General features: G+C 44.2%; 1 protein-coding gene across 2 annotated transcripts; it reads right to left on the bottom strand.

The window, feature by feature from the left end:
* NRROS (negative regulator of reactive oxygen species) lies at nt 1–27746 on the bottom strand. 2 transcript variants are annotated; one of them, XM_049629477.1, is made up of 3 exons: nt 27413–27746; nt 6466–6586; nt 2–2837 (listed from the first exon to the last, which is right to left on the bottom strand). In XM_049629477.1, the coding sequence occupies exons 2-3, from the start codon at nt 6571–6573 to the stop codon at nt 867–869; spliced, it is 2079 nt and encodes a 692-aa protein (XP_049485434.1). In that variant the 5' UTR covers nt 6574–6586; nt 27413–27746; the 3' UTR covers nt 2–866. The 2 variants fall into 2 exon arrangements, with proteins under 2 accessions (XP_049485435.1, XP_049485434.1); XM_049629478.1 differs by lacking the exon at nt 27413–27746 and having other exon boundaries at nt 1–2837; nt 6466–15279.
* Nucleotides 27747–27937: the final 191 nt, after the last annotated feature.

The following is a 27937-nucleotide window of genomic DNA, read 5'->3' as shown; positions in this document are numbered from 1 at the left end:
TGTCTTCATTGTCTTTTCCCCACAGAGGAGCACAGAAATCGTTCCCTGTTCACTGAGGGAAGGAGGCGAAGGAAACTAGGAATGTAGTGAGTGCACATATACTCAAAGTCGGCTGAGTAGTTGTCTGTGGTTTTTGTGAAGAGTGGGGGCTGCCTACAAGTTAGCAGAAGTCGCTCCTTTCTACATTTCTCTTCACTTTCGCTCAAACAAGAGCTGCGCCTGGTGTTCAGTTCACTACACGAATGAACTCAGGGCCCAGGTGTTCTCTTTTTTCCAAGAAAGGGTCATGCCTGCCTGCAGAGACCACAGGTGTGAACCCAGGGCACTCAGACAGGACCGCTCTGGCTGCAGCGACAATGCAAGCCAAGACAAGAGGTGAGAATTCTCACCTCAGACTCCCGGCTCTGCTCTGAAATTCTTGTTCTTGGTGAACTGGTGAACCCCCAGGGCACTGTCTCTCACCACCCACAGGACATGCTCTTGGGGTTGTTTTTGCCTGAACTGGCACCCTTTCTAGCCAGCTCCATGGATGTCACCAAGGGAAGGACAGTGCAAAGTAATCTAAGTGAAACTACCAAAAAACATTAAAGAAAGAAAAAACACAAGGCGAGTTTGATTTAAAAAATATTTATGAGACACGTGTTTTATTTTCACAGAACATCACTTAATAAATATTTTACCAGGATGATGAGGATGATTCACAACGATGGAAGAAGAACGTGGGGCAACTAAGGGCTGGAAACATTTTAAACTTTCACCTAAACTTCAATTCACTGGATTTGTTCTCTGCGTCAGATCCGGAAATCTGGCAGAGAAAGGGTTCTTCCACGCACAGACCCCATTTCTAACCTTGGCACGTGGCCAGGTCAGTATATGGAAGACCAGTGGCAGCGGCTCTTGATGACCTGAAGCAGGGGCTTCTTGAAAGTGAGGAAGATGACGGTGCAGGCCACCAGCAGGGTGAGGCAGCTGGGAAGAATGAGCACAAGGTACAGCAGGCCCATGTCCACCCGCTCCCATTTGCAGTCCTGAGGCACGCCTCCGGGCAGCTCAATCAGGCGAATGACCTTGGAGGAGAGGTTGCAAGTGACCATGGCCGAATCGGCAATGGCGTGCAGGCGCTGCAGGGACCCCCAGCCCTCCACCCCACAGCAGTCATACGGATTCTGACTGAGGTAGATGGTCCGCAGACTTCTCGTGAGCTGCTCAGACACGGCCCCCTGGGGAAGGGCTGTGAGCGAGTTTCGGCGGAGATCCAGGGTCTGCAGGGCCAGGCTGCCCCTGAACCGTGGGAAACTGGTCAAAGAATTCCCTGACAGATCCAAGTCTCTCAGATTCCCAAACCCAGAGAAGTCCAACTCCCTGAAGCTAGAACTGAGGCCCACATTCCTCAGAGACAGGACCTGTAACGTGGGGGCGATACCCCGGAGAGGGGCGACGGTCCCATTCAGAACCCCCCAGTTGCCAGACAGGTCTAAGTGGGTGAGGGCAGTCCCCTGGAACGAGCAGTCTTGTAATGCCCCCAGCCCGCAGCCCTTGAGAGAGAGGCTCCTCAAAGATGCCACGTTCCTAAAATCCACACAGCTTGGGGGGGCCGGGAGGTCCAAGCCAGCCGGCTGGGGACAAAGTGAGATCTGATTGTGGCTCATGTCAATTGTAGTGAGGTTACTGGCATCAGCAAAAAGGCCAGTGGGGATACCCATGAGCTGATTGGAGCTCAAGTTGAATGACCGGAGGCTCCTCAGGCAGCCGGGGAGCCCCGGGGCCAAGTGCAGCTCTGACAGCTGGTTCTGGCTCAGGTCCAGCTCAGTGAGCGCCCCTGGGGGCTCGTGCTCTCGGATGTGGAGCGTCATCAGGCAATTCTGGTTGAGGTTCAGGTGGGAGAGGGAAGGCATTTTCTTTAGGAATCCATCAGGCAGGTATTGGAACTGGTTCTGGCTCATATCCAGGAAGTGTAGGTCCGCAAGGTCGCTGGACGCAAACTCTTCCCAGAGGTTGACAGTGGTGATGTTGGTCACATTGCCATCCACAAGGAGGAACTGGGCCACCATCTCCCGCGGCGAAGAGGTGTTGTACAGGTCCCCGTAGAAGCCCATGTTGTTGTCCCGCAGCAGGAGCGTGTGCAACTTGCTGCACTGGGGCAAGAGTGGGAAAAAGAGCAGCTGATTGTGGGAGAGGTCCAGCGTCTCCAGCTCAAAGGCAGCCTCTCCCCCTGACGCCAGGAACCATTCCAGGACGTTGTAGCTGACGTTGAGGAACCGTAGCTGTGTGAGGCTGAAGTCCACGATGCAAGGGAGGTTGTTATAGGCCAGGTTGAGGTGTCTCAGCTCAGTCAAGCCATCGAAAGCGCCACCCTCAATCTCAAAGATGTAGTTTCTCTGCAAATCCAGCTCCCTGAGGTGCCCCAGGCCCTCAAAGACAGAGTCGTCGAGCCTCATGATGGTGTTCCTCGCCAGGGACACAGCCTCCAGCGAAGAGAGGTTCTGGAGCATGAGGGCCACCATGTCTTCTGTCAGGGAGTTCCCTGACAAGTCCAGCCTCTGCAGGGCCTGCAGGTGGTGGAAGGCAGCCGCTGTCTCCTTGTAGTTCTCTGAGAGGGAGTTGTCGGGCAGCTCCAGGCTGCGCAGACGGGCCTGCCCTTGGAAGGCGCCGCGGCCGATGCGCTCCAGGTGGCACCTGTGCAGACTGAGGCTCTCCAGGAGAGGGTAGTGCTGGAGGGAATGGTTCCACAGGATCTTAAGCGGGTTGGCATCCAGGATGAGCATCTGGGAGTAGGGAGGGAGATCGCTGGGCACTGATGCAAGGTTCTGCCCTCGGCAATTGGCTACTCCATCAACCTAGGATCAGACAGACACTGGTCAGCAGGGAGGAGGGCCTCCGAGGCAGACAAGTTTATGTACAGAAATGTGACTCATTCACTTGACTTTTACCGCAGCTTCTGAGAGTGACTCTAGAGATCATAATTAAAAAAAAAAAAAAAAGGCTAGGAAAATGTGGAACAAAAGGGAACTTTTCTTTGTTCTTTACCTTCACATTGAAATAGTCAGCTAGGAGCTGAGTTCCAGGCCTCATTTAAAACACACCTCACATCAGAGAAAATCTGAGCACCTGTGTCGTGGGTTCTGCGTGGTGACAACTGTGCTTGCAGTTTGGTTTCAACTGTGAGAAGGACTGAGGACCAGGGCTGTCTGCCGGTTTGAATCCAGGTTTGAATCCCACCTCTGCCATTTGTTTCCTACGTGACCTTGGGCAAGTAACTTAACCTAAGTTTGTTATTGCCTCTGAAAAAACGGAGATGAAGATAGAGAGTAGCTAGCCCAGAGGATTGCAGTGAGATTAGGTGAGAGGCTGCACAGAGCCTGACACACAGCAAACACCGTTAATGTAAACGGTCGCTATTGTATTGTTATCGCTATTACCCTAACACCTGTGTGTCCAACAGGGTTAGCACAAAACAGCCAACATGCTGTGGCATCTTCATGTCACCCAAAGGAGTTTTGCCTGGGACGCTCCTCTACATTCTGGGTTGATAAATATTACAGCTTAAAAGGACTTTAGTCCTCAACATCACCCTGAATTGTACAGAGAAGTGGGGTCTGGAGAGAAGCGAAGATCCAGTGGCATTGCAGGGACAGGAGTCCAGAACTTCTAATGCCCAAGTCAGTGCTCTTCCTGGATGTGTTCTACCACAACTGTGCAACATAAGGAGGCAGGATGGATGGGACGACCCTGTTCTCATAGCAGAGGTCACACAGGCCTTAGGATGCTTTAACGCACCGCAATGTTCTACAAGACTGGCAAAAACAATCAGTCACAGGGTGTCAGGTGTCCAGGAAAAAAGTTTTAAGTGATCAGATAGAAGAATAATGACATTCCTTTCCCAGGATTGGTCAGTAGGACAAAGTCAATGATTGTTGAAAAAAAAGTTTTTTAATGAGACCATACTCCGCAAACTGTCCAGTGATCTACTTTTACCACCTTTGATAATATGTATAGACATAGCGTCTTGGCAATAAAAATACATTTGATCACATCCTGTTATATAACTCTATATCAGTTTGTTGCATGAATAGCACGGTGGTCAAAGGCAAGAGTTCTAGGGTCAGTCCAGTTTGGTTCTGCTTTTTATCAAATGGGTGACTTTGGGCTGGTTACCTGACCAGTCAGGACCTTCATTACTCCACCTGTAACATGGAAATTATACTTGTAATTTTCTCATAAGGGCTTTTTTTTTTCCCTTGTGATTGTTTACGTAAAAACACTTAATACACAACCTGGCACATAAGTGCTTAATAAATGTTAGCTATAATGATTAGCAAGATCTGATTAATTAATCTCTGTTGTTGCACGTTTGAGTTGTTTTTAATTTCTAGATGAACGTCAGAGTGAATTTGCCAACTTCCTTTCACACTTCCCCTCCCCTCAAAAATCTTTGGAATTTTGACAGGGATTACATTACAATTATGGGTTAATTGGGGGATAACTGACATCTTTACAAAATTGAATCCCTCCATGCAGAAACAAGGTGCATTTCTTTATTTGTGTAAGTGTTGGTCTGCCCCTGACAGGGACTCTCTGGAGAATGTTGTGGTGAGGGGCTTTCCTCAAGCCATGAGACCCTGTCTCACCACAGCTGCTGTAAGCATGGGGTCAACCTCTGCAATTCCCTGTGGCCCCACCAAAGAGCTGCAAAAGGACCACGTGGCTGTCAGAGCCCAAGAAAATCTCACCATGTCCACTTTATGATAACATGTGGCTTAGGCAAGGCGGGGCACCGGAGATACCTGGACCCTCAAACTCTCAGCCTTCCAAGAGCCATGGGTGATCCACTCTTTGAACCCCCTGGCAGCTGACCCCTGCTCTTGCCCACCAGGCTGGAGAGGGTCAGACAGGCAGTCTAGCCTGAACCCTGAAAGGCTATCAAAGAACTCATACTTTCTGATTCCCTCTTGATTTAGCTACTGTGAAGTTAACCTTTAAATGTTGTTTTTAAATATTTATTTATTTATTTATTTATTTATTTATTTTGAGAGAGAGAGAGAGCTGTCAGCACGGAGCCCGATGTGGGGCTCAATCCCATGAACCATGAGATCATGACCTGAGCCAAAAATCAAGATTTAGATGCTTCACCAGCTGAGCCACGCAGGCGGCCCTGAAGTTAATTTTTAATAGCCTCTGTAAGGAATTAATGGAAGTCTGTAGTAACAGAGACTAACAACAATAATGACAGATAAAACACATAGCTCTTAGTACAAACAAGGCCCTGTTCTGAGTGCTTTATATACACTAGCTTATTTAATCATCATAGCAATGCAGTGTTATGGTATTATTGGTTGGTGCCACTATTCTATATTTTACAGATGAGGAAACTGAGACACAGAGTGCCTCCCCCCCACCAATGTCACCAGCTAGCAAGCTGGGATTTAATTTTTTTTTAATGTTTACTTACTTTTGAGAGAGACACAGAGAGACAGAGCACGAGCAGGGGAGGGGCAGAGAGAGAGGGAGACACAGAATCTGAAGCAGGCTCCAGGCTCTGAGCTGTTAGCACAGAGCCCATCGCGGGGCTCAAACCCACAAACTGTGAGATCACCACCTGAACTGAAGTCAGACGCTTAACCGACTTAGCCACCCAGGTGCCCCAAGCTGGGATTTAAACCTGGTCTGGCTCATAACCCCCACTCTGTACTAGACTATACTACAGCATAGTGGTCAGAGGTTACTAAAGGTGGTTAAGAACCATGACCAACTGGGTTTTTAAAATTTATCAGCTTTAAGAATACAATTCTGATTGTAGGTATTAACCCCGACATCCAATTTGTCTTTCTAGTACCTAGTATATAATAGGACTCAAGGAATGTTTATGAAATATATGTTTCTCAAGCAGACTTTTGACTTATAGGCAAGGGGGAAATTTTCCAGAAATGTGCCCAGTTGTTATGAGCCAGGTCTGTTTCCAGATAGAGGCTGAAAGCCCTGGAGAGGGTAAACTGTAAAAGCTCAGATATCCACTCCCTTGATCGTCTTCAGCCTGAATGTGATCAAGAATGTTGCTCTGCAGTACAGCTGCTTGAGCATTTGCTATTGGCTCATATACAAGCTCTGAGTCAGGGCTTATCCAATTTTACTACACCCTACTCAGGGATTCTGATACCATTAGTAGAGCTCAATCATCCAGATTTTTAACAGGGTGCTCTTGTTTCAGGTGACTAACCTGTGCCTGTCTCTGGGGCCTCCTGGCTTCAGCGGGTATGAGGAAGATGGGCAGGGACTGCCTGGTCTTTCTCAGGTGTCATCTGAACCTTTGGTTAAGGAGCAGCTTGCACATGGCTTCATGCTAGGCAGCTACAGAGTGATTCAGACTCTTTGATTCCCTGCCCTCTTTGACTGACAATACATCAGTCTTCCAATAGACCAGACCTTGTCAGGACAAAACCAACAGACAGAGTTTCCTGGAAAACTCACCAACTCGCAGCCCCCTTGGGAAGCTGCTGTGGCCATTCCACTTTGATTCCTCCATTCCACTGTCAAGAAGTGAAAACCCAGGCACAGCCAGAGGGGCAGTAACTCCATCTCAAGTGCAGCACTGTGGACAGAGGGCAAGGAAGAAGTGAGTAAGAGAAGGACATCCCAGAGGGCTGCTTTGCACTCTTGGTAGAAGGAGCCAGTTCCCAGCTATGTCTGTTCTTAGAGGCCCACAGCTATCAGGAGGTGGAAACCCACAGATCATTCAAATACCTCAAGTTAGCCAACACTTTCAACCTTTCACTACAACTGTTGACAAGAACTTATTTTTGTTTTGCCTCTACCACTTGATGGACAGGTGGCTGAATACTGAAACTTCTAAGAGCCCACCAACAGAAGAGAGAGGCAAAGGACTTGAGGAACCGGATCTCAGGTCACCCAGAGTTTGCCACATTTTGTAGTTCTGTTGAAGTTTTCCTCCCAAAGCTCAAATCTGCCTGATGCATTGCCTGAACTCAGTAAATATTTGCTGCATGAATGAATGAATGAATGAACAAAAGAATGGTGAACCGGGATTGAAATACTAATTGTAGCTTCTGGTCCTGTAGAGTTACTAATTGCTGTGTTGACATGAGGCTTTTCGGAGGGTAGGTCTCATTGGTTTTGACTCATTTGAATACAACCTTTTGCAAAAAAAGGACTTTGATAGTTTGCCTGAATAAGAGAAAAAAACTAAGGGGCAAATGAAAAGTAATCTTCAGGTATAATAAGGATTATTGATGAGGTGTGGTTGCCAGCCCTCTTACCTGGCCAGTGAACACAGAACAGAAACCATGAGAAGGCTTAAAATTATACATATACCAATATAATTTTAGAACTAAGCAAAACCATAATGGAAATATATTATATTCTCTGCCATTGCATTTTTACAGGAGAACATTCAAAGGCCCAGAGACACTAAGGGCTTATTTAAGGTTCCAGATCAACTTAGTAGCAGGGCTGAGAGCAGCCCCCACCGAGGTCCCCTTCCCTGAGCTCCAGGATGAGTAACCAGCATAATTTCTCTCCCTGAGGGTGCTGTTGAACTGACTGCCCTCCTATTGGGAGGGCTTAGAGCCCAGTGACATTCCTTTCTCAGCTCTGCTTCCTCACAAACAGATGCAAGTGCCTGGCCCCAGCATTTCTTCTGCTCCATCCTTGCCTTGACATCTCCCCAGAAGGGACCACAGGGCCTGCTCCCTAGGCTTCTCCTAGGCCAGCAGCACCAGCACTGAAATGAACCTCCTCGCCCATTCCATGGGACCCACAGACCTTTCTGCCTCACACACCCAGGCCATCTTGGGCCCCTTCCTCTTCCTCTTTCTTTGAATAAGTTTACACATCTCTGAGGCTAACTTTAACTTCATGGTCAGATTTTAATACTCACCAGTGAAAGACTAACAGAAAAGCAAAGCGAAACCAGGTAAATTAACTTTAACCTTCACTTCAGGTCAGGTCAGCGCTCCTTACCACAAAGGGAACCTCCAGTTGAGAATTCATTGGTATTTGCTGGATACTGGGAATCCCCTTCCCGGCCCTCCTTCCATTTCTGCACCTGTGCAGGAAGTACTACCTCATGGCATGTACAGGGCACAGATGGCAGAAGCACAGCCATATGGGCTTTGTCCTTAGGATCTGCACAGGACACACACACGCGCACACACACACACACACACACAAAACAACCTTGGGATCACTGCCCAACTGGAAATAAGGCTGCCAGACTTAGCAAATTACGAGATGCCATTTGAATGTAAGATAAACAATAAATAACTTTTAGTGCAAATATGTCCCATGCAATATTTGGGACATAATTACACTAAAGAAATTCATTGTTTACCTGACATTCAAATTTCACTGGGTGTCCTATATTTTATTGAAAACAGACAGGGAAATGGAAACCAAGGACTTTCCCCACTGCCTTCCTCCCTCACCTCCTCTGTCAGGCTTGGGATGGTACATGCTGCTGTGACAATGACCCTTCTAGAACAGCCATTTCAATTTATACTGAAATGCCAAATCTAGATATGTACAGGGAAAGATTGTGATTTCTTCAGGGAGAATATAATTCTTTAGACTGGAATGTTAGATAGGCCCGAAGTCATGCCCTGAGCATAATTTTAATTTCTGGGTCAATGAGAAAATTTTTGCAAATTTAAAATATATTTTCTCCTTCCTCCTAAAATCAGCCAACCAGCCCAGAAAAACTACTGTTGTTCCCTCTGGGCAACTCCTTCTTTCACGAGGCAGCGTGGAAAAATTATCAGATTTAGAGCTAGACAGACCAGGGTTTGAATTCTGGCTCCAGGATTTGTTTTTCAATTCATATAAAGCCTCCAAGCAATTCATATAAAGTCTCCAAGACTCCGATATCCATAAAATGGGGATAATAATAACTATTCAGAGTTTTTATGAGATCAACCAGTATATGTGAAAGTGCTTCATTAACTGTGAAGGTAGTTAATGACATAATTATTATTTATGAGTTTCAAACACCACTGAGCTGGTTGAGTGGCTGTTACGTGTCATCTCCAAGGTAATTCAAGTTACACAAAGAAGGGAAAAGAATGAAAAATCTGGATGTAAGAATGAATATATCATTATGCCAACTGGTGTGTGAAAGGTATGCAGGAAGATTGCATTAAAAATTCTATGTTAATAAATTCCAGAACAAGGTTAATTCCAGTAACAGAAGACTATGCTGGTTGAGAGCTGTTTGTCCTCAGATAGATGCCTTACCCTGCTCTGTATCATAGGGAACTGACTTCTGAAGCCTATTTCCCAAGCTCTGGGTGTCAGCTGGCCTCCAGCTGGTTTGGTCAATGGGAGGAACTATGGGAAGTTAGACAGCAGAAAGAGGACTGAATCTTTCCATCTCTCCCTGCCTTGGACTGAGAAGTCCTTGAGCTTCTATTGGTGACTCCTAGACTCTAGTAACACCATCCTTTCCCTACTTTATCCTTCCCCTACTAGTGAAGATCATAGCTTCCTGAAACTGCTAACCTCTGGGTTGATTGTCTATTTGCTGGTTAGCTTCTTAGCCTCTTCATGCATAGCCAATTTCCTGCACTAAATTTTCTCTTTAACAAATAATCTGGGTGTTTCTGTTTCCTGGTTGGACCCTGGCAGATACAATGATGTAAGTGAGAATGGCTTTGGATCAGTCCTAAACAAAAAAGGTATATAGTGACCCTGAAAAGAATAAAAGGCTTTTTATTCTCTCTCAACCAGTCAGGTTGAGAAACACTATTCCAAGAGTATGCAGGATTCCTCAGAGCCATGGAGCTGCAAAGAGTACAAGATGAGTTTGGATGGCAAATCTCACTGGAAATCGCATGAACCCTCTGCTGTGTGCACAGGACTGCTTCCCCTCCTCACAATTAACCTTAGTTGGGTGAGCTATAAGAGAGCATCTAAGCTTGTGGCAAATAAGTAACTGTCCCACTTCACTCCAATCTCTCTGGCATCTTCTAGAAAATACATCCATTTTTTAAGCCAAATCACCTCAACTACACTTTGGGTAGAGAAAGGGAAGTGAAAGGAAAATAATTATAATGGAGGACACACGAGTGTGGCATTAATACTTTAAAAAATTTTTTAATGTTTATTTTTGAGAGAGAGAGAGAGAGAGAGAGACAGAGCGCAAGTGAGGGAGGGCAGAGAGAGAGGGAGACACAGAATCCAAAGTAGGCTCCAGGCTCTGAGCTGTCAGCATAGAGGCCGAAACGGGGCTCCAACTCGTAAACTGTGAGATGATAACCTGAGCCAAAGTCAGAAGCTTAACCGACTGAGCTACCCAGGCGCCGTTTGAAATTAATAATTTAAATGAGGTAACCTGGAACCTCCCTTCACTATAATTAAAAGGTCCTGGATTCATGGTTTCCATTTCATGGACTATGACCACTGAGGAGCCACAGAGGAAATGGAGCCATAAGAAACTGCAAATCATTCCCTAAGTAGGGTCTGAATAAGTATGACGTCTCCTGGTCTGGGTGACCACTGGGAAACTCCCCTATATGAAAGCTGAGATCCTGACATGAGAGGCAGATGGCATTAACAGACTCAGCTCGTATCTTCTTAAGCCAGGTAACAAAATTGAAGAGTTCCTTCTAAGTGTAGAGGCAGCAAATGGTAAGCCCGGTTCTCTTCTATATAGAATCTACAATCCTACATTCTTTTATTCAGTTAATAATTTCTATAAGGTCTCTCTATGTCTTATCCAGTCATGGTTTTCCTGATCATGGCTAATGCCAGAGATTGTCAGCTTCTAATCAGTGAAAAGCTTTCAAAGACAAGGCACTATTGACTCAGGTGCTAGCAGGACGTAAGTACTGTACTGTGTCTGTAACACATTTGAGTTGGAGATATTGAGATTATAAATCCTACCCTTCTGTTAGAGTGAAGTCCTCGTAGTATTGAATTTACATTTCTTCTTTATCTTCTAACTATTCTGTTTGTGTCCAGTCATCACAAACCTCTCTTAGAAGTCCTTGAAATATCAGGACCTCCGATGCTTAACGGCATCCCCTATGCAACCAATGGTCTTGAGACTATGCATTCTAATCGGCTATCATGGAAAACTGTGACTCAACCCACATCAATCCCATGTGCATACAGTGTTCCTTTTTTTAAAAAAAGTTTATTTATTTATTTTAAGTAATCTCTGTGCCAAATGTGGGGCTCAAACTTACGACCCTGAGATCAAGAGTCTCGTGCTCTTCTGACTGAGCCAGCCAGGCTACCCTACACAGTGTTCCTTTTCAGGCAGAAATACAATATGGCTTTTTGTCTATTTTTTCTCTGTTCATACCTAGTATGAACATAAATAAGTGGTGAAAACCGATCCACTTCACAAAAACAACATGAATCGAGACTGTATTCTACAGCAAGAGAACACGAACAGTGAGGAAGAAGAATGCACATCAGCTGTAAAAGTTCCTCCTTGTTTTAGAAAGTGTGCTTGTTTGCTTTTTCTATTTCCACAAGGTAGGAGGGAAAAGGTCCTGCTTCACTGAGCCAAGTAAGGTCAAAGAAGACTGAGTAGGTGGCCCTGTGGGCTGAAAGGGGTGGGAACATTTACTCCTTTTGGACAGGGTGTCCCGATCCTGCCAGCAGCAGCTTGACTGTATGCTGGGTGAGCGCTTTCCATATCCATCCCCGTGACCACATCAGTTCTGGGCTCAGGACGGCTTTAGTGGAAGAAGGTGGCGGCATGCAGGCCAAAGAATGGCTTCAGCAAGGGGACGTGTGGGAGATTGCTTGCTTTTATGAAGGACAGAAGGAGAGGGTGAGTGAAATCTTTTGACTGGTCTCTGCTTCTGGAAGTCCTGAAATTTCCATGTCCCTGTCCTCACAAAAATCAAAATCATCCAGGGGTGCAGCAGCACACTTAGTATTATTAGACCCCCCTAACACTTAAACATATATGTACACTGCTTGTTTTCCAAATGCATGTCGATTTTCCTGTATTAATCAAAAAAAAATAAAACTTTTTTTTTTAAGTGTTATTAATTTCAAGTAGCTTTCTGTCATGATGTAACATCTTAACCAGCTGGGAGTGAAACACAACCACAAGTAAAGGCTAATCTACAGGTATTTTTGTCCGTAAAAAGATCTCCTCGTACGAAAAGTTTGGGAATGCTAAGGAGTAACCCTGACATGAATGTGGGAGAGCTCCGCTTCATTTTCAGGCAAGGATGCTGGATTTCTAACATTCAGGGGCACCCCGAATATCACCTCACTCCCACACTCTCACCTCCCCACCTCCTGTCACCGCTGCTACTCTAGCCGCTGCCCCCAGAGCTGCCACTGCACACTGCACGCTCTTTGCTAAAGGCGTGATCAGTGTTAAGAATGTGATACATACATTAGCATGTCATTAAGAATTTCCTCCTCAAAGTAATCAAATAGCTGAAAATGCTTTAAAGAAAGAGGACTTTGGAGAAAGATAGTAACTCTCAGAGGTACCGGTCTCAGAAACAAGTATTTATGGACTGGCCTGAGGGGAGGAAATCTCTAGAGGCAGAGCCGTGGGGTGTGAATGTGTGACGTTGACACCCTTGAAGAAAGGTACAGTTGCTAGCTAGAGGGTTCCACAGGAAGGGAGTCTGCTTTTGTTTAAAAAGAAAAGAGCAAATCCCACCTGGGGTCCTGGGAGAGAGGGAAGGGCAGCTGGTCACACACCACAGAGAATAGATAATAAAAAACAGAAACACCAGTCTGTGAACACTTCAAATCATTCCTACTACCAAGAAGTATTTGAAAGCCCCAGGCAAACAGCTTTGGTCTCTTTGATCGTAGCAAAAAATTGAAGTGACTTGAGCCCTCACCAAATGTTCAAACTTAGCATCTCCCATAGTGAGAATACCTGAAACTCTGAGCCTCCAGATGTGGCACGCTGGGAAACACAGAGCCCCATCTTGGCAGTACGCTTGCCAAAAATGCTTGCCCTGGACCCAGTCATGAGGGGACAATCAGACAGATCCAGGCTATACATCATCCTATAAGACAACTGGCTTGGGCCCTTCAAAGAAGTCAAAGTCTTGAAACAGAAAGAAAGGCAGTGGAGGTGTGGCGCCTGGGTGGCATCCGACTTCAGCTCAGATCATGATCTCACAGTGGGTGAGTTCAAGCCCCGCACTGGGCTCTGTGCTGACAGCTCAGAGCCTGGAGCCTGCTTCAGATTCTGTGTCTCTGTCTCTCTCTACCCCTCCCCCTGCTTGTGATCTGTCTGTCTCTCTCTCTCTCTCTCTCAAAAATAAATAAACATTAAAAAAACTTTTTTAATTAAAAAAAAAGGCAGTGGAGGAGAAAAGGGGGAGGTTTGATTACAAGTGAGTAAGAAGCTTAATGGGCTTCTGGGTGGCTCAGTCGGTTAAGCATCCATTCGTGATTTCGGCTCAGGTCATGATCTTGCAGTTCATGAGGCTGAGCCCCACATTGGGGTCTGCGCTGGCAGTGTGGAACCTGCTTGGGATTCTCTTTCCCTCTCTCTCTGCCTTCCCCCTCTCACGCTCTCTCAGTCTCTCAAAATAAATAAATAAACATAAAAAAAAAAAAGGAGCATAATAACCAAGTGTAATGCATGTACCTTGAGTGGATTTTGGATTTTTAAAAATCTCTAAAAGAAAAATTTGAGACAACTGAGGTAATATGTGTACTGAATAATGTGCTTTCAGATGGTATTATGTACAAATGATACTATCGAATTATTGCTGATTTTCTTAGGTGCGGTGATGATTTTTTGGTCATGTAGTAAAGTGCTCTTATTCTTGGGAAATGCACGCTGAAGTATTTAGGGGTGAAGTTTCATGATGTCTACAACTTATATAACCTACTTTCAAATGGCCTGAGAGAGAAAGAGAGAGAAAGGGAGGGAGAGAGGAAGGAAGAAAATTAAAGAAAATATTACCAACTGATAAATTTAGCATGATACTTTCTTTTAACCTTCCGGTGAGTTTGAAATTTTTCAAAATAAAAATTAATAGGGAAAATGAAATAAATGTTGGGGTTCCTAAAGCGAGAGGGAGACTTATGGTAATTTTCTGTCCCAGCATTTTCTGGAACATATATTTTTCAAATATTCTTCTCAGAAAGGTGTTCAGTAAACATTTGTTAAGTTAAAAATGCACATACACACCAATCTTAAAGATATCCTGAAAACTGGAACATTTGACATTCAAATAAGAGCTTCCAGGCTGCTTCTCTCCTATCTGAAAAGAGCCCTAGAGTGGTAGATCACGTGTTCTGACCTGATGTACTAATATAACTTCCACTGTCCAGGTCGATAGCTCTGTCCACCACACCTACAGTCCCTCTGGCGAGGCAGCCCTCAAGGGAGACACATGACCTCACCTCCATCTCTACCTATCCCTCCACCTCCACCTCCAACAAGCTAATAGAATCTTGGGGAAGCATCTGACCAGACGAGGTCAATCCTTACATGCAGCCAGCACCCTATGTGTGATCCCAATGCAGAGACAAGGGAGACAATTAGGTCATTGGCAGTGGAAATTGGAACTAAAAGCCACAGAGAGAAGGTAGAATTGAATTTTTGAGGGATCTTGCTGTGAGGAAGCAGAAGCTATGAGTCAGATGACAAGGTGTGTGAACAGAAAAGAATGAAAACAGTCAACATTCATCTCAACAGAGATCAGAGAAGGGAGGATAGGAAGAATGACAGGAGGATGGGCCCTCCAGGCTGGGTGGTGAGAATGGGCTCTGAGGCTGCCTCTAGGGTTCCTGATGGTTCTCTGCAGGGTCAGATCCATTTCCAACCTCCATGTTTTCTCATGATAGTACCCCACAACACCCCTCAAAGGCTGGCCCTACGGTTGCATCTTGCCAACAAAAAGGAGCCAACTAAAATAGGACTTGCTCTTTAATAAGTTTTAAACCCAAAGGACAAAACTGGACAATAGATGCATGCAAGGTTCATGATGCTACCTGAAAATTAGAGACAGTGGCTGAAATCTGAAAGCTAGCAATATATTTTTCCAAGTGCAATCCATAGGCAAGACTTATCAAGGAAAAGGAAAACTGAAGAGCAAAAATTTGTTGGGAAACAAGACAGTAGTCTTAAACTATCTCTCTACAGATTACTTACTAATTTTGCAAAGGTGAAAATAACAGTTTTATGGTGGAGATCCAGTTAAATGTCTGGATTTTGATTACATTTATGTAAGAGACTATCCTTATATTTAGAAAAAAAACCCACTATATTATTTAGAAGTAAAGGGGCATAATGTCTGCAACATTATTCTCAAATCATTCAGATATATATATATATATATATATATATATATATTTAATAAATAGAGAGAGGGAAAGAAAACAAATATGACAAAATGTTTAACAATTGGTGAACAGAGGTGAAGAATTTATGGGCATTCTTTTAGTTGTGTTGCAATTTTTCTGTAAGTTAGAAACGGCTTCAAAGATAAAAGTTATGGGGGCACCTGGGTGGCTTGGTCGGTTAAGCGTCTGACTATTGAGTTCGGCTGACAGTGTGGAGCCTGCTTGGGAGTCTCTCTCTGCCCCTCCCCCACTTGCATGCTCCTGCATGCACGTGCGCTCTCTTTGTCTCTCTCAAAATAAATAAATAAACTTAAAGCTAAAAGTTATGAAAAATTAACACACAAAAACACAAATGGTTTTTAAAAGTGCACTCTAGGGGCACCTGGGTGTCTCAGTCAGTTGAGTGACCAACTCTTGATTTCTGCTCAGGTCATGATCTCACAGTTAATGGGATCCAGCCTCCAGTTGGGTTCTGCACTGACAGCATGGAGTTGACTTGGGATTCTCTCTCTCTCTCTCTCTCTGTCCCTCCCCCACTCTCTTTCAAAATAAATTTTTTAAAAAGTGCACTCCAAAACTAATTAGATTCTTGTTACAGGAAAACTGACTTATTTTGAGTACTGACAAATCATCATGTTAGATGACTGTAGACATTATTTCTGTTTTATAAGAATCTGCACATAAAACTAACTTGATTTGCAAGACTTTTGCTTGGAGAAATTGTACTGACACCAAGCAAATGGTTTAGCAAGATATATTTATTGCTTAAAATGTAGTCTGGAAAAGGAAAGAAGAAAGGGAAGGAAGGAAAAAAAAAAAGAAAAGCAAGAATGACATTTTGGCTCAAACTTTATGTTGGTTTTTTGTTGTTGTTTTGATTTGTTTGAGATTTTATTTTCAAGTAATCTCTACATCCAATGTGGGGCTCAAACTCACAACCTCAAGATTAAGAGTCACATGCTCTAACTGACTAAGCCAGCCAGGTGCCCCATTGATTCAAACTTTAAATTCAAGATGAGAAGGCGGGGGGGCGGGGGGGGGGCGGGGGGGGAGTCCTTCTGATTGAGGCAATAAGTAAGTTAATGAATGAATGAATAAATAAATAAATAAATAAGCAAACAAACACATAAATTCAAGATAAAAACTATTCAACTTTTGAACAGTGAGTTTGGATTACTTTGATAACTAGCTATCAAACAAACATGTCTAAAAAAGGTTTAAAGATACTCTGTGCTCTCTTTTCCTGCAAATAAGCCACAGATATACTTTAAAAATTGATACATAATTCACATACTATGTAATTCACCAATGGTTTTTAGTATATTCGCAGCGTTGTGCAACCATCACCATTGTTTAATTCCAGAACATTTGCAACACCCCAAAATGAGACCCTTTACTCATTAGCAGTCACTTCCTCCCTCCCTTGGCAAACACTAGTCTACTTTCCATTTCTATGCATTTGTACATTCTGGATGTTTTATGTATATTGAATCATACAATGTGTGTCTGTCTTCTCTCAGTTAGAATAATGCTTTCGAAGTTCATCCATGTTGCAGCACATATTAATCGGTATTTCCTTCCTTTTTATGGCTGAATAATATTCATTGTCCGGACAAACTTGCCACATTCGTTTATGAATTCATTAGCTGATGAACATTTGAATTGTTACCACCGTTTGGCTATTATGAATAATGCATCTGTGAACATTCATGTACAAGTCTTTGTGTGGCCATGTTTTCAATTCTCTTGCCTATACATACTGGGAATGAAATTGCTGGGTCACATTGTAATTCTGTTTGACGTTGAAGAACTGCCAGAATGTTTTCCAGTTTCTGCACACTTTATATTCCCACCAGCAGGGCAGGAGTGTTCCATTTCCTTCTCATGCTCATCAACACTGGTTATTTTCTGTCGTTTGTATTCCGGCCATCCTAGTAGGTGTGAGGTGGCTTCTTTGTGATTTTAACTTGCATTTCCCCAATGGCTAATAATGTTGAACAGTCACATGCCTTTATTGACTTATTTCTATATCTTTGGATAAATGTCCAAACAGTGGACTTTTAAATCCAAAGATTTTTTAAAATTTGGTTTCGGTATTATATGTGAAAGAAAATAAAGAAGAGTCATAAAAGTGAAGAACCAGCTGTAATCTTTGGTTGAATTAGTACATTCCTATATTTTGCATAGAATCAATGTTCAGATGGTGAACACATCTAAAAAAGAACTTGCATACTGAGGATTGGGGCAACATGGCATTTAGAACTGTGATGTGTGAATTCAGACCTCACAATTTGCTTCTCTGGCTTTCTCTCTTAGTAATGAACTTGTTAAAACATAGGCAACACAATAGCTTTTGAGTCCCCATCACCCCCAGCATCATCTTAGACCCTGAAGGTGGGAGGGAAAATTGGCACACTTTTTCTGAAGGACAATTTTACAAAATTTATCAAAGACGTTGAAAATGTAGATTATTTTTGATTCAATCATTCCCCTCTTAGGGGTTTATCCTAAGGAATTATAATGTATGCAAAGATATTTTTACTGAGATATTCAGTGAGATATTAGTGATAATATTTTAAAAAGCGGAAACCATCTATAAGTCCAACAATGAAAGGATTGGCTAAATACATTATGATACAACTATATGATACAATAAAAAATGTTTCAGTGGCAATATATTTAGCGACATGGAAAGATGGTCATAATAAAATATTAAGAAAAAAAGGAAGATGCAAAACAGAATGTATGGTATAATCCCAAGTGTGCTAAAGGAATCTGCACTCATGTGCATGTGCATGGAAAATACTTGAAAGGGTACACAGCTGAATCTCAACAGTGGAGAGAACTGCACCTAATATTTACTTTTTCCACATCTGTATTTTTGTTTCTTAGTGTTTTCTAATTCTCCAACAATCAACTTCAATTACTATATCCAGACAAGTTTTTTTTAAGTTTATTTATTTATTTTGAGAGAGAGAGAGAGACAGCAGGGGAGGGGCAGAGAGAGAGAATCCCCAAGCAGCATGGAGCCCAATGCAGGGCTCGAACTCACAAGCCACAAGATCATGACGTAAGCCAAAGTCGGACACTTAACCAACTGAGCCACCCAGGTGCCCCAAGACAAGTTTTAAAAGAATAGAATCGATATACTATTAATTGAAATTCAAATATATGTTATAATCAGAGCCTAACAAATATCACAAAAATAGAGAATTTCTTATAGGTGCTTAAAATTGAAATTATTGTAAGTGTGCTTAAAGGGATATTTGGAGTTAATGGAGGAAAAATATCATTGACTAATAACTAAAATAACTAAGTTGTTTTATAGAAATTCTTTTTCTTTTTGAGGGCCTCAGGGATTTAGATTTTGGGCTGTGTGTTCTTAGTCCAGCTTCTAAAAAGGTGACTGTAAGGGTGAAGAAAGAGTCCAGGCTAAGGGGACAAATGGAACAGGTTCAAAGCCTGGCTCTGACCTTCAGTACATCACTCAATTTCTTGGCCTCGATTTCCTCCCCAGTAAAATGGGAATCATAATGCCTGTGTGGTAGGGTTGCTACTATATTAAGGTAAGTTTTAAAAGAAGGTTCAAAAATAGTCTTTGTCATCTTTAAAGTGTCATCCTTGGCAGGTAATCAACCTGCCTGTGGCATTAAACACACCCAAGGTGGGAGCTCACTGCTTTGTAAGCAGCTGGTTGTGCAAATTCCGCTTGCATTTGCTTCCAGAACTCGGATCCCACTTCTAGAACTCGTGATCCCCTGCACAAATAAGCGAGGAGTATCATTTGAATTTGTTAGAATGCTCCTTGGATGTGTGGCCCCAAGAATTTATGTGAGAAAGGACAGTTCTGTTGCACATGACTCTTCTGTCACGTGCATGTTCGTTCAAATCTAGTAACTGACTTTTTTTTTTTTCTTCAGGAGAATTGTAGCATTTCTGAAGGAACTACCCGCCAGTATTTTAGAGATGAGAACACTCAGGCCAGAGAGATGGGATGATATGGACAAGGTGCCACAGGGAACACCATGCAGTGGTTTCCAAGCACTGGTTTAAAATACAGATAGATCTCTTGTTTGTACCACAGCCTAGCACACGTGATCAGCCAAGCTTTACCCACTCTTGGGGGAAGGGTCTTCATCTGGGAATGGCTTAGGTTCTGTCTCTGCCTGGAGGGAGGCTGGAGGCCACAGCAGCTTTTCTTCTCTTGGGCTCTACCTATAACCAATTCCTGGCAGCCGGTGTGGAGGGAATGCTGCTTAAACACTATCCTGCCAGATTTTGTGGCCTCAGGGCTACAAATGAGTCAGCCGGCTTCCCTATGTGGTCAGGGTCAGCCCTTTAGAACCAATGGAGGTCAGTTCGCTCTGTCCTGTTCCATGACCACAGGTTTTAAAAAATGCAAATATGCTCCCACTGGGGCCATAACACCTTGCTCTTACATGGCTAGTGGTACTGGGCATGTGTTGTCACCTTCGTTTAGGAGAGACCCACGTAATCTCTGTGGACAGGAACCCTACCAACAACGCATTAGTTTCAAACTTGTCATTTCCTTTCAATATCACAGGTTTCTCTCTCACACTCCAATGTGGTCATAGGTGACAATAATACCTGCCTTGCTGACCTCACAGGGTTATTTCAGGACCGAATGAGAGAATGTGTGTGAAGAACTTTGTCAATATAAGGAAATGTTGCAGACTTCATTAGCAAGAGAAGGTCATGTCAGAATTAAACGCAGAATTCCTCTGTGCAAACAGGGAGCTCATACTGATATAAATAAAACAGAAGAGTGGCAGAACATTCTCCCATCCGTCTGAGCTGTGGAGTGTGGATCTGGAGATGTTCGGAAGAGGAGAGAGCACCCAAAGTCTGTGGGAGACTATAGGCAGGGAAGGGGTTATAGGTGAGAACCAAGGCTTATGGCCCAGAGTGGAACTATATTGCCTCCGCCCCTCCAACCTTGGTTCCCTTGAAAAAGAGCCCAACTGAGGAAAGAAATGATGTAGATTCCAGACAACGGACCAGCTTAATGGGGTGGTATTCAAGCTGTCAAATTGCTTCCCAGGCTCTCAATTGCGATAGCTAATGTTTATTGAGGGTTCACCTTGGGATAAGCGCTATGCCAGGTGCTTTACATATAATAATCCTCACAAAATCCTAGCAGATAAATGCTATCATCTTCATTTTACACATGGTAAACTGAGGCTCACAAAGGTTCAGGCCATATAGTTAGAGAATGTCAGAGCTGCGATTCAAACCTAGTCTGTGAATCCAGCAAAATTCAACCCAATGCCACAAGCCCCAGCCACCCGGGATACTTGCTATCCATGACTAAATTGTATATTTTCACACACTGTTTCCTTTGTGGGAAAGGTCCTTTTTCTGGTCTTCTCCAGCTGCCAAACTCCTATTCATCCTTCAAGGCCCAGTGCATATGTCACCTCCTCATCTCATTCTAATAGTTCAGTTGAGCAATGATCCAATAATCCATATAACATAATAATATATCATAGAGTTACAGCTCTTATTGAAGTTTTTTGATATTTTTGTTATTTGATTTTTATGTTTATGAAAAGCAAAATGAGCAGTTACCAGGTATTGTGAGTAATTTGACATTTCCCCAATATTTTATTGTGAAAATTTTTAACACACAGCAAAGTTGAAAGAATTTGACAGTGATTGCTGGTATACCCATCACACAGATTGTGCTATTAACATTTTACTATATTTGTTTTTATCACATAGCTATCGATCTACCTATCCTTCTATCCAGCCTTCAATCCATCTTATTTTTTTTAAGATCTTTTGTTTTTTTACTTTTGAGAGAGAGAGAGAGAGAGAGAGAGAGACGGAGAGAGCACAAGCGAGACAGAGGCAAAGAGAAAGGGAGACAGAGAATCCCAAACAGGCTCCCCACTGCCAGCACAGAACCCGACATGGCCCTGGCACTCACGAGTTGTGAGATCATGACCCGAGCTGAAACCAAGAATCATATGCTTAACTGACTGAGCCACCTAGGAGCTCAAGTCATCTCATTTTTTGATGCATTTATAAATGGACTGCAGTCAGGGCGCCTAGGTGGCTCACTGGGGTTAAGCGTCGGACTCTTGATTGCGGCTCAGGTCATGATGTCATGGTTTGTGAGTTCGAGCCCTGCATTGGGCTCTGTGCTGACAGTGCAGAGCCTGCTTGGGATCCTCTCTCTTCCTCTCTCTGTCCCTCCCCTGTGCTCTCTCAATAAGTAAATAAATAAATAAACAAACTTTTAAAAAAGATATAGATTGCAGTCATCAGTATACTTCCCCCTAAAAACTTTAGAATGCATATCGAGCGATTTAACAAAAAATGAAGCTACTACTTGTTCAACCTTCTAGATCAATCCAATTAATTTAATCGAGATTGCAAAGTCAGCTACTTGGAGAAAAGTTTGTCTTGTTAAAAAAAAAAAAAAAAGATTTGACAATCACTGCTTTAGAGTCCTCAGAATTAGGAGGAAAGCTGTCTACACTGCAGTGTAAGTGACTGATATCCCTTTAATACACTGCTCTTTAATGGATATCTTATACTTCACAGCTCTTTACATGGATATGCTCTTTAATACAAGGCTCTTTTATATCAGTTATGATGAAATATAATAAAGTTTTCATGGTGTAGGTTCAGGACGGTAGGGGAGATGATTTTTGTCTTTCTCAAAATCCCCCAAATTGCACTGACAAGGTGGCTGCCTGTTCTAAGGCTGATTTTTTTTCACTACAACTTATTTGAATTCACAGAGGAATGGGAATAATGTGATTTTAAGAGAAGAAATCCCCTCCGCCAAAAATAACAATGATTTTTAAAATAATATTCTTCTCAAGTTTATCTATTTTGAGAGAGAAAGAGTGCATCCGCAAGCAGGGGAGGAGCAAAAAGAGAGGGAGAGGGAATCCCAAGCAGGCTCCATAATGTCAGCGTGGAGCCCCATGCAGGGCTCAAACTCACGGACGGTGAGATCATGACCTGAGCCGAAACCAAGACCTTCACTGAATAAACAACCTAGGTGCCCAATACCAATGATTCTTGGGGGATTCTTGGATAAAGCCAAAACAATTGGATTATAACTTAACACTATTGAATAATAATAGCAATAACAGCATGAAGTTGCAAAGTCTTCTTACCGACCTTGGATCTCGTTTAGTACTTCACAACAGTTCTATAAAATAGGCATTGCTGTCTCCATTTTCACTGTGGTAAAATACCCATAGAAGCTACCATTTTAAACCTTTTTGAGTGTACAACTCAGTAGCATTAAATACATTCACTTTGCCCTGCGATCTCACCATAATCCTTCTCCAGACCTATCCAGCATCCCAAATGGAAACTCGGTACCCACTTAACAGGAACTCTCTATTCCCCCTCCCCTCAGTTCCCGGTAACCACAGTTCTTTCTTTTTTCTTTTTCTTTTTCTTTTTAAAAAATTTTTTAAAGTTTATTTATTTATGAGAGACAGAGACAGCATGAGTGGAGGAGGGGCAGAGAGAGAGGGAGATACAGAACCTGAAGGAGGTTCTAGGCTCTGAGCTGTCAACACAGAACCAGACACGGGGCTTGAACTCACAAACCGTGAGATCATGACCTGAGCCAAAGTCGGATGCTTAACCGACTGAGCCACGCAGGTACTCCCACAGTCCTTTCTTTATCTATACATTTGCCTACCCTAGGTACCTTGTGTAAGTGGAATCATGTAATATCTGCCCTTTTGTGCTTGGCTTATTTCATTTAGCATCAGGTTTCTAGTCCCTCCATGTCATAGCATGTATGAGAATGTCATTCCTTTTTATAGCTGAATAATATTCCATTGTATGTATAGATCACATTTTGTTTATCCATTCACCCATCAATGGACATTTGGGTTATTTCCACCTTTTGGCCACTGTGAATAAGACTGCTATGAATACTGGAATGAAAATCTATGTTCAAGTCCCTGCTTATTATCTCCATTTTATAGATAAGAAGTCCAAGGCTCAGAAAGACCCAAATCAATTGTTCAACAAGCCAAAACCCAAGTTCTGGCCCAGGTAGGAGGTGCTGGATGTGCACCTGCCTGGGACGAATATATGTTGAGTGAATGTTCAGCTGGGTTGCACAGGTTTGTATTTGTTGGCAAATAGGTATCCCATGAGCCTGGCCCCTCTCTTGGAACTGCCAGGCCCCACCATGATCGAGCAGCCAGGGAGGTTAACACCTGACCCAACATGGGCCCCAGGATTCTGCTTCTAATGACAATGTCCATTCCGATTGGTCAGTGCCTCTGCCATGCAGTGTTTGATATTCTGAATAGTAAGTACCCCTGAGTGTTCATGGGGCCATGGTCTTCTGTGGGTCACCTGTCAATGCCATGAAGTGTAACTATGACAAAGGTGAAGGCCTTTACAGGTTTGCAAAAGGAGCTACAAAGCCTGGGAAAAACCTGGGAATTTAGAAGGAAACAAGAAGCCAGTATTACTAAATATAATGGAAGCTTCAGTTCAGGGATTGGGGAAAGTCTGGAGAACCTAGAAGAGAAAGGCCATCAGGAGAGTCCCACGAGGAGGTCTACAGCTGTCAGCCTAGACAGTGATAAGGAGACCATTAGCGTGTCTGAAAGCTGAAGGAGGTGACCCAGGGCCAACCCAGGAAAGACCTGAGAGAGAGAGCTCAGCCTTGGCATCTGGTAGGACCCCCCAAGGAGACATTGGAAAGGCAGGAGAGACCCAAGGGACCATAGCTGGTCTAGACGAGGAGTAACAACAGGAAGGACCAGAAGGAACCAGTGTCCAGCCTGACATCTAGAAAGGAGTGACATGAAGTTACTGGAGAACATGATGTGCACATCAAGATGAGCCCCTGCCGGCACTGTGGGTGCTGGGCTGCCTCAGACATTTAGGTCCTGCTTGAGAAGACAGAGCCCCAAGGTAAAAAGGTAAAAGGACAGAGTCAAGGGAAAAAGACAGAGCCCCAAGTGCTATCTTCTGTGGAGAAATCCCCTCCTGATTCTTTTTTTTTCTTGGAGGTGGCAGCAGAAAGTTTCTTGGGGCACACAGCTAGCACCTGACTACAGCGACCTTCTGGGTCGGGGCTGGATGTGGGGCATCCCTGTGTCCTCACAGGGCTTTGTGGCCACATTCAGCCCATCATAGGCGCTAGCTCTGCTCCTTATGCCTACCTCGTTGGTGAGAACACGACAGGGTTCTACTTCCTCCTTTATTCCCTTTGTTGGTCTGAAATCACTCATGCATTAGAGCAAGAAGATACATGTGCTTTGGTGTCAGCACCTGACTCCATTTGCTCTGGAAATCAGTTGGTTTTTCCTACCCACACTCATTTCTCCTTCTGGTAACATCTCCTCAATTCCCCTTTGAGGAAACCACCTCTTCCTTTTTCTTCCTTTTTTATTTTGTTGCTTTTTAATTGTAAAATACTCATAGCCTAAAATTTACCATCTTAACCATTTTTATTTTTATTTATTATTTTTTTAAATTTTATTCATCGGGTGGGGAGGGACAGAGAGAGGGAGGCACAGAATCTGAAGCAGGCTCCAGGCTTTGAGCTATCAGCACAGGGCCCAATGCGGGGCTCGAACCCATGAACTGGGAGATTATGACCTGAGCTGAAGTTGGACGCTCAACTGACTGAGCCACCCAGGCGCCCCATTAACCATTTTTAAACGTAAAACTCAATAGTGTTAAGTACATTTCCATTGTCATGCAACAAACCCCCTTCCTTTCTTAAGAAGCCCACATTTGTTTGGGTTTGACCTCAATCCCTGGCTCCAAGGAGGGGCCTATGCACGAGGCCTCAGACCAGGCCCATCAGAGCCCCCTATTTCCCTAACCACAGTGATGGGTTTACATTGGGTACCTCACAGATGACAAGCCCATGACAATCAAGAGAAGGACTGTTGTTAGAACTATTGGGAAAGAGGCTTTCTGTTCTTGCCTTCAGATGCCAAACTTGTGGGAACTAAGCTTGGAGCTGTAGTTCTTTGAATTCATGGAGGAATGGGATCATCTTTGCCACCAACTTTAGGACCTGCCTAATAACAGGAAAAGGCAAAGCTGGCAGTGTTTGAGCACCTGGACCCAGCCATGCCTGAAGCTATTTCACACAGACTTTTTGTTTATTTGAAACAATATTTTTTTTTTTCCCTGAAGCCAGGCTGAGTTAGGTTTTTGTCATTTCTAACTAAAAGACCGCTGAACTCAGGTTTACAGTTGCTTGTGAAGCTTGACAAGATCCAAGTGCCAGTGTCCTTTTTCCCTCTCCTCTCCTCTCTGAGCTTTCAGAGATCATCCCCTCACCTAGCCCAGAAGCCCCTACACATTGAGCACATGACATTTTATCAGTGATGTTGCGAAGAATAGTTTGAGGGGTGGGAAATGAGTATAATAAAGAAGTTCTATCAAAGGCAAAAAAGATTCGTCACTAATATCCAGTCATGTCAGTAAGCATCACTGAGCATATAGCATGTCCTGAGCAAGATAAGGTTTTTCAGTCATGGTTGAAAGCCCACTGTCCCCTAACTTCTGTGGTTATAATGTGGGTCTGAGGATAGCGTGAGGTACATCTAGTTGTCCATCCAAGAGTCTAGTTTACACTTTGTGGTGTGGATGCACACTGCAGTCAGAATGAAAATTGTAACGGGTACTGGCATCACTCTTCTGTGAGGAAGAAACAATACAGCGACAGAGGCCAGTGCATTCCTAAAAAGGCCTCAGGCCAAAGACCCCAGGCCCTGCCTTCTGTTTGGGAAGTCCCTGCTCTTGAATGAATGGTTTAAGCACTACGTGGGATCAGGTTTATATGGGTTTTCATGAAGTTCCTATAAGGGCGCCCACTAGATGAAGCACCCTCTTTGTGAAACAGACTTTTGTTTTGTTTTCTTTTAACCTAAAGGCAATAATCAAGGTTTTGTTTTGTTCTATTTTTTTTTTTCTTGGCCCATGATTTTCTAATCACCCTAGGAACTCTCAGACATACATATACAAACCTATGGGGCGTGTAAGAAAAATAAATAAGTCTCAGGGCTATAAAACCCAGCAAACCATCAGCGCCTACTGCAGCACAGCCAGTAGGTGAAGGGGGCACAACATGGGGGCTCGCAGGGCCGGCTCTGTGTACTGAATGTTTCTCCTATCAGACTCCAATAGGCTGCACCCATCAGGGAAGAAACCTCCAGTGGGGTCCCCTGGAAGTGCACCACTCAGGACTAGCCCTCTCCAGGGGCTCCATTCTTAAGATCCTGCTCAGCCTCCTATAGTTCCAGCCATAGCTGGGCACGTGGCCACCTTCTCTCTGGGGTAAAGCCTGGTCAGTGGCTCCTTACTTATGACAGCTCCTAAGTGCACAGGGATACAAGCTGAACCTCTATAATCTGGCCCACATGGATAGGCCACCAGGGCTACTACAGAAGAGCACTGGACAAGAGGCCAGAAAAGCCTGGGATCTAGGTTCCCTCTGATACTTACTAGCTGTGGGTCCGAGTAACAACACCCTACAGAATTTCCCAAGGACAAAAACTCTGGGGAATGGGCTTTGCCTGTCTTATTCAAGTTCTATCCCCAATACCTTGAAGGCACCGACACATGTAAGACATACATAAATATGTGTCGCTGTAAATGAGTCTCAGTGCCTTCATCTATGAAATGGTGATTCTCAATCCACGTCGTGGGACAGGAAAGGAGATCCGTCCAAGCACTCAGCATGTTGAGTGTTCACAGTAGAGTCTTATCACCTCCTCCAGTCACTCAGCCCAGGAAGGGAGCATTAGTGTTCCCATTTCACAGATGAAGAAACTGAGGCTCAAGTGTTCTCCCCAGAGGGCCAGGACTCAAACCCCCAAAGGAGGAATCCGAAGCCTTCATTGCTTTCACTGCACCACACCACCTTTTTCGGCTGTAAGTGCTCCCAGAGGGAGGTTTCTCCACCTACCCGGAGCTGTGGCCCCCAAACCGAGCACAAAAGCGGTGGCGTTTGGATGCAGCAAGCCACAACTTCCCGGTCAGTCCCGAGCTGCGAGCCACGGACGCTGACCTACCACCCAGCCGCGCGCCAGCTCGCCCACCCCAGCAGGGCCGTCCCGCAGGAAATACTCACGGCTCCCGCAGGCCCAGGCGGCTCCGCGGGGTGCATCCTCTCCCGGGGCTTCGGACTCCTCGAGAGCAGCCGAAAGCGGGGCTGGGCCGCCTCCTCTCCCTGGGGCATCAGATTATTTTAGCACTTGCGGAAGGAACGGACGGAAACTGAAGTCACATGGAGAGCAAGCTGCTCAGCGACTCAGCACTCGCAAGAGCAGGCATCTTAGAGGGAACTGCCCTGCGGTGCTGACAGGGGGATGGGAGAGGGCGGCTGCGCAGGGCCCCCCACCCCGCGCAGGCCGCCTGCACTTTAGCCACGAGTCTGGTTATTTTGGGGGGTCTCCCAGGACTGCTAACCAAGGTTACCCAGGCTTTTTTGCCTTAAAGCCTTTTTTTTTTTTTTTTTTTTTTTTTTTTTTAGTTTTATTTTAATCACCCTTGTGATCACAAGTGCACTCCTTAATCCGCATTGCCTATTTTCACCCATTCCCCCACCCACCTCCCCTCTGGTAACCATCAGTTTGTTCTCTATAGTTAGTGTTTT

This window comes from Panthera uncia, chromosome C2 (assembly GCF_023721935.1).
Source record: "Panthera uncia isolate 11264 chromosome C2, Puncia_PCG_1.0, whole genome shotgun sequence".
NCBI lineage: Eukaryota > Metazoa > Chordata > Mammalia > Carnivora > Felidae > Panthera > Panthera uncia.
Note: the sequence above shows the minus strand (reverse complement) of the source record. Positions and strands in the feature narration are given on the sequence as shown.

What these genes read in the sequence shown, in the direction of transcription:
- NRROS (XM_049629477.1), bottom strand. Translation starts at nt 6,573, where the DNA reads ATGGAGTTACTGCCCCTCTGGCTGTGCCTGGGTTTTCACTTCTTGACA. An exon ending in CCCAAGGGGGCTGCGAGTTG is followed by an intron (nt 2,838 to 6,465) that starts GTGAGTTTTCCA and finishes GTCTGATCCTAG; the next exon opens with GTTGATGGAGTAGCCAATTG.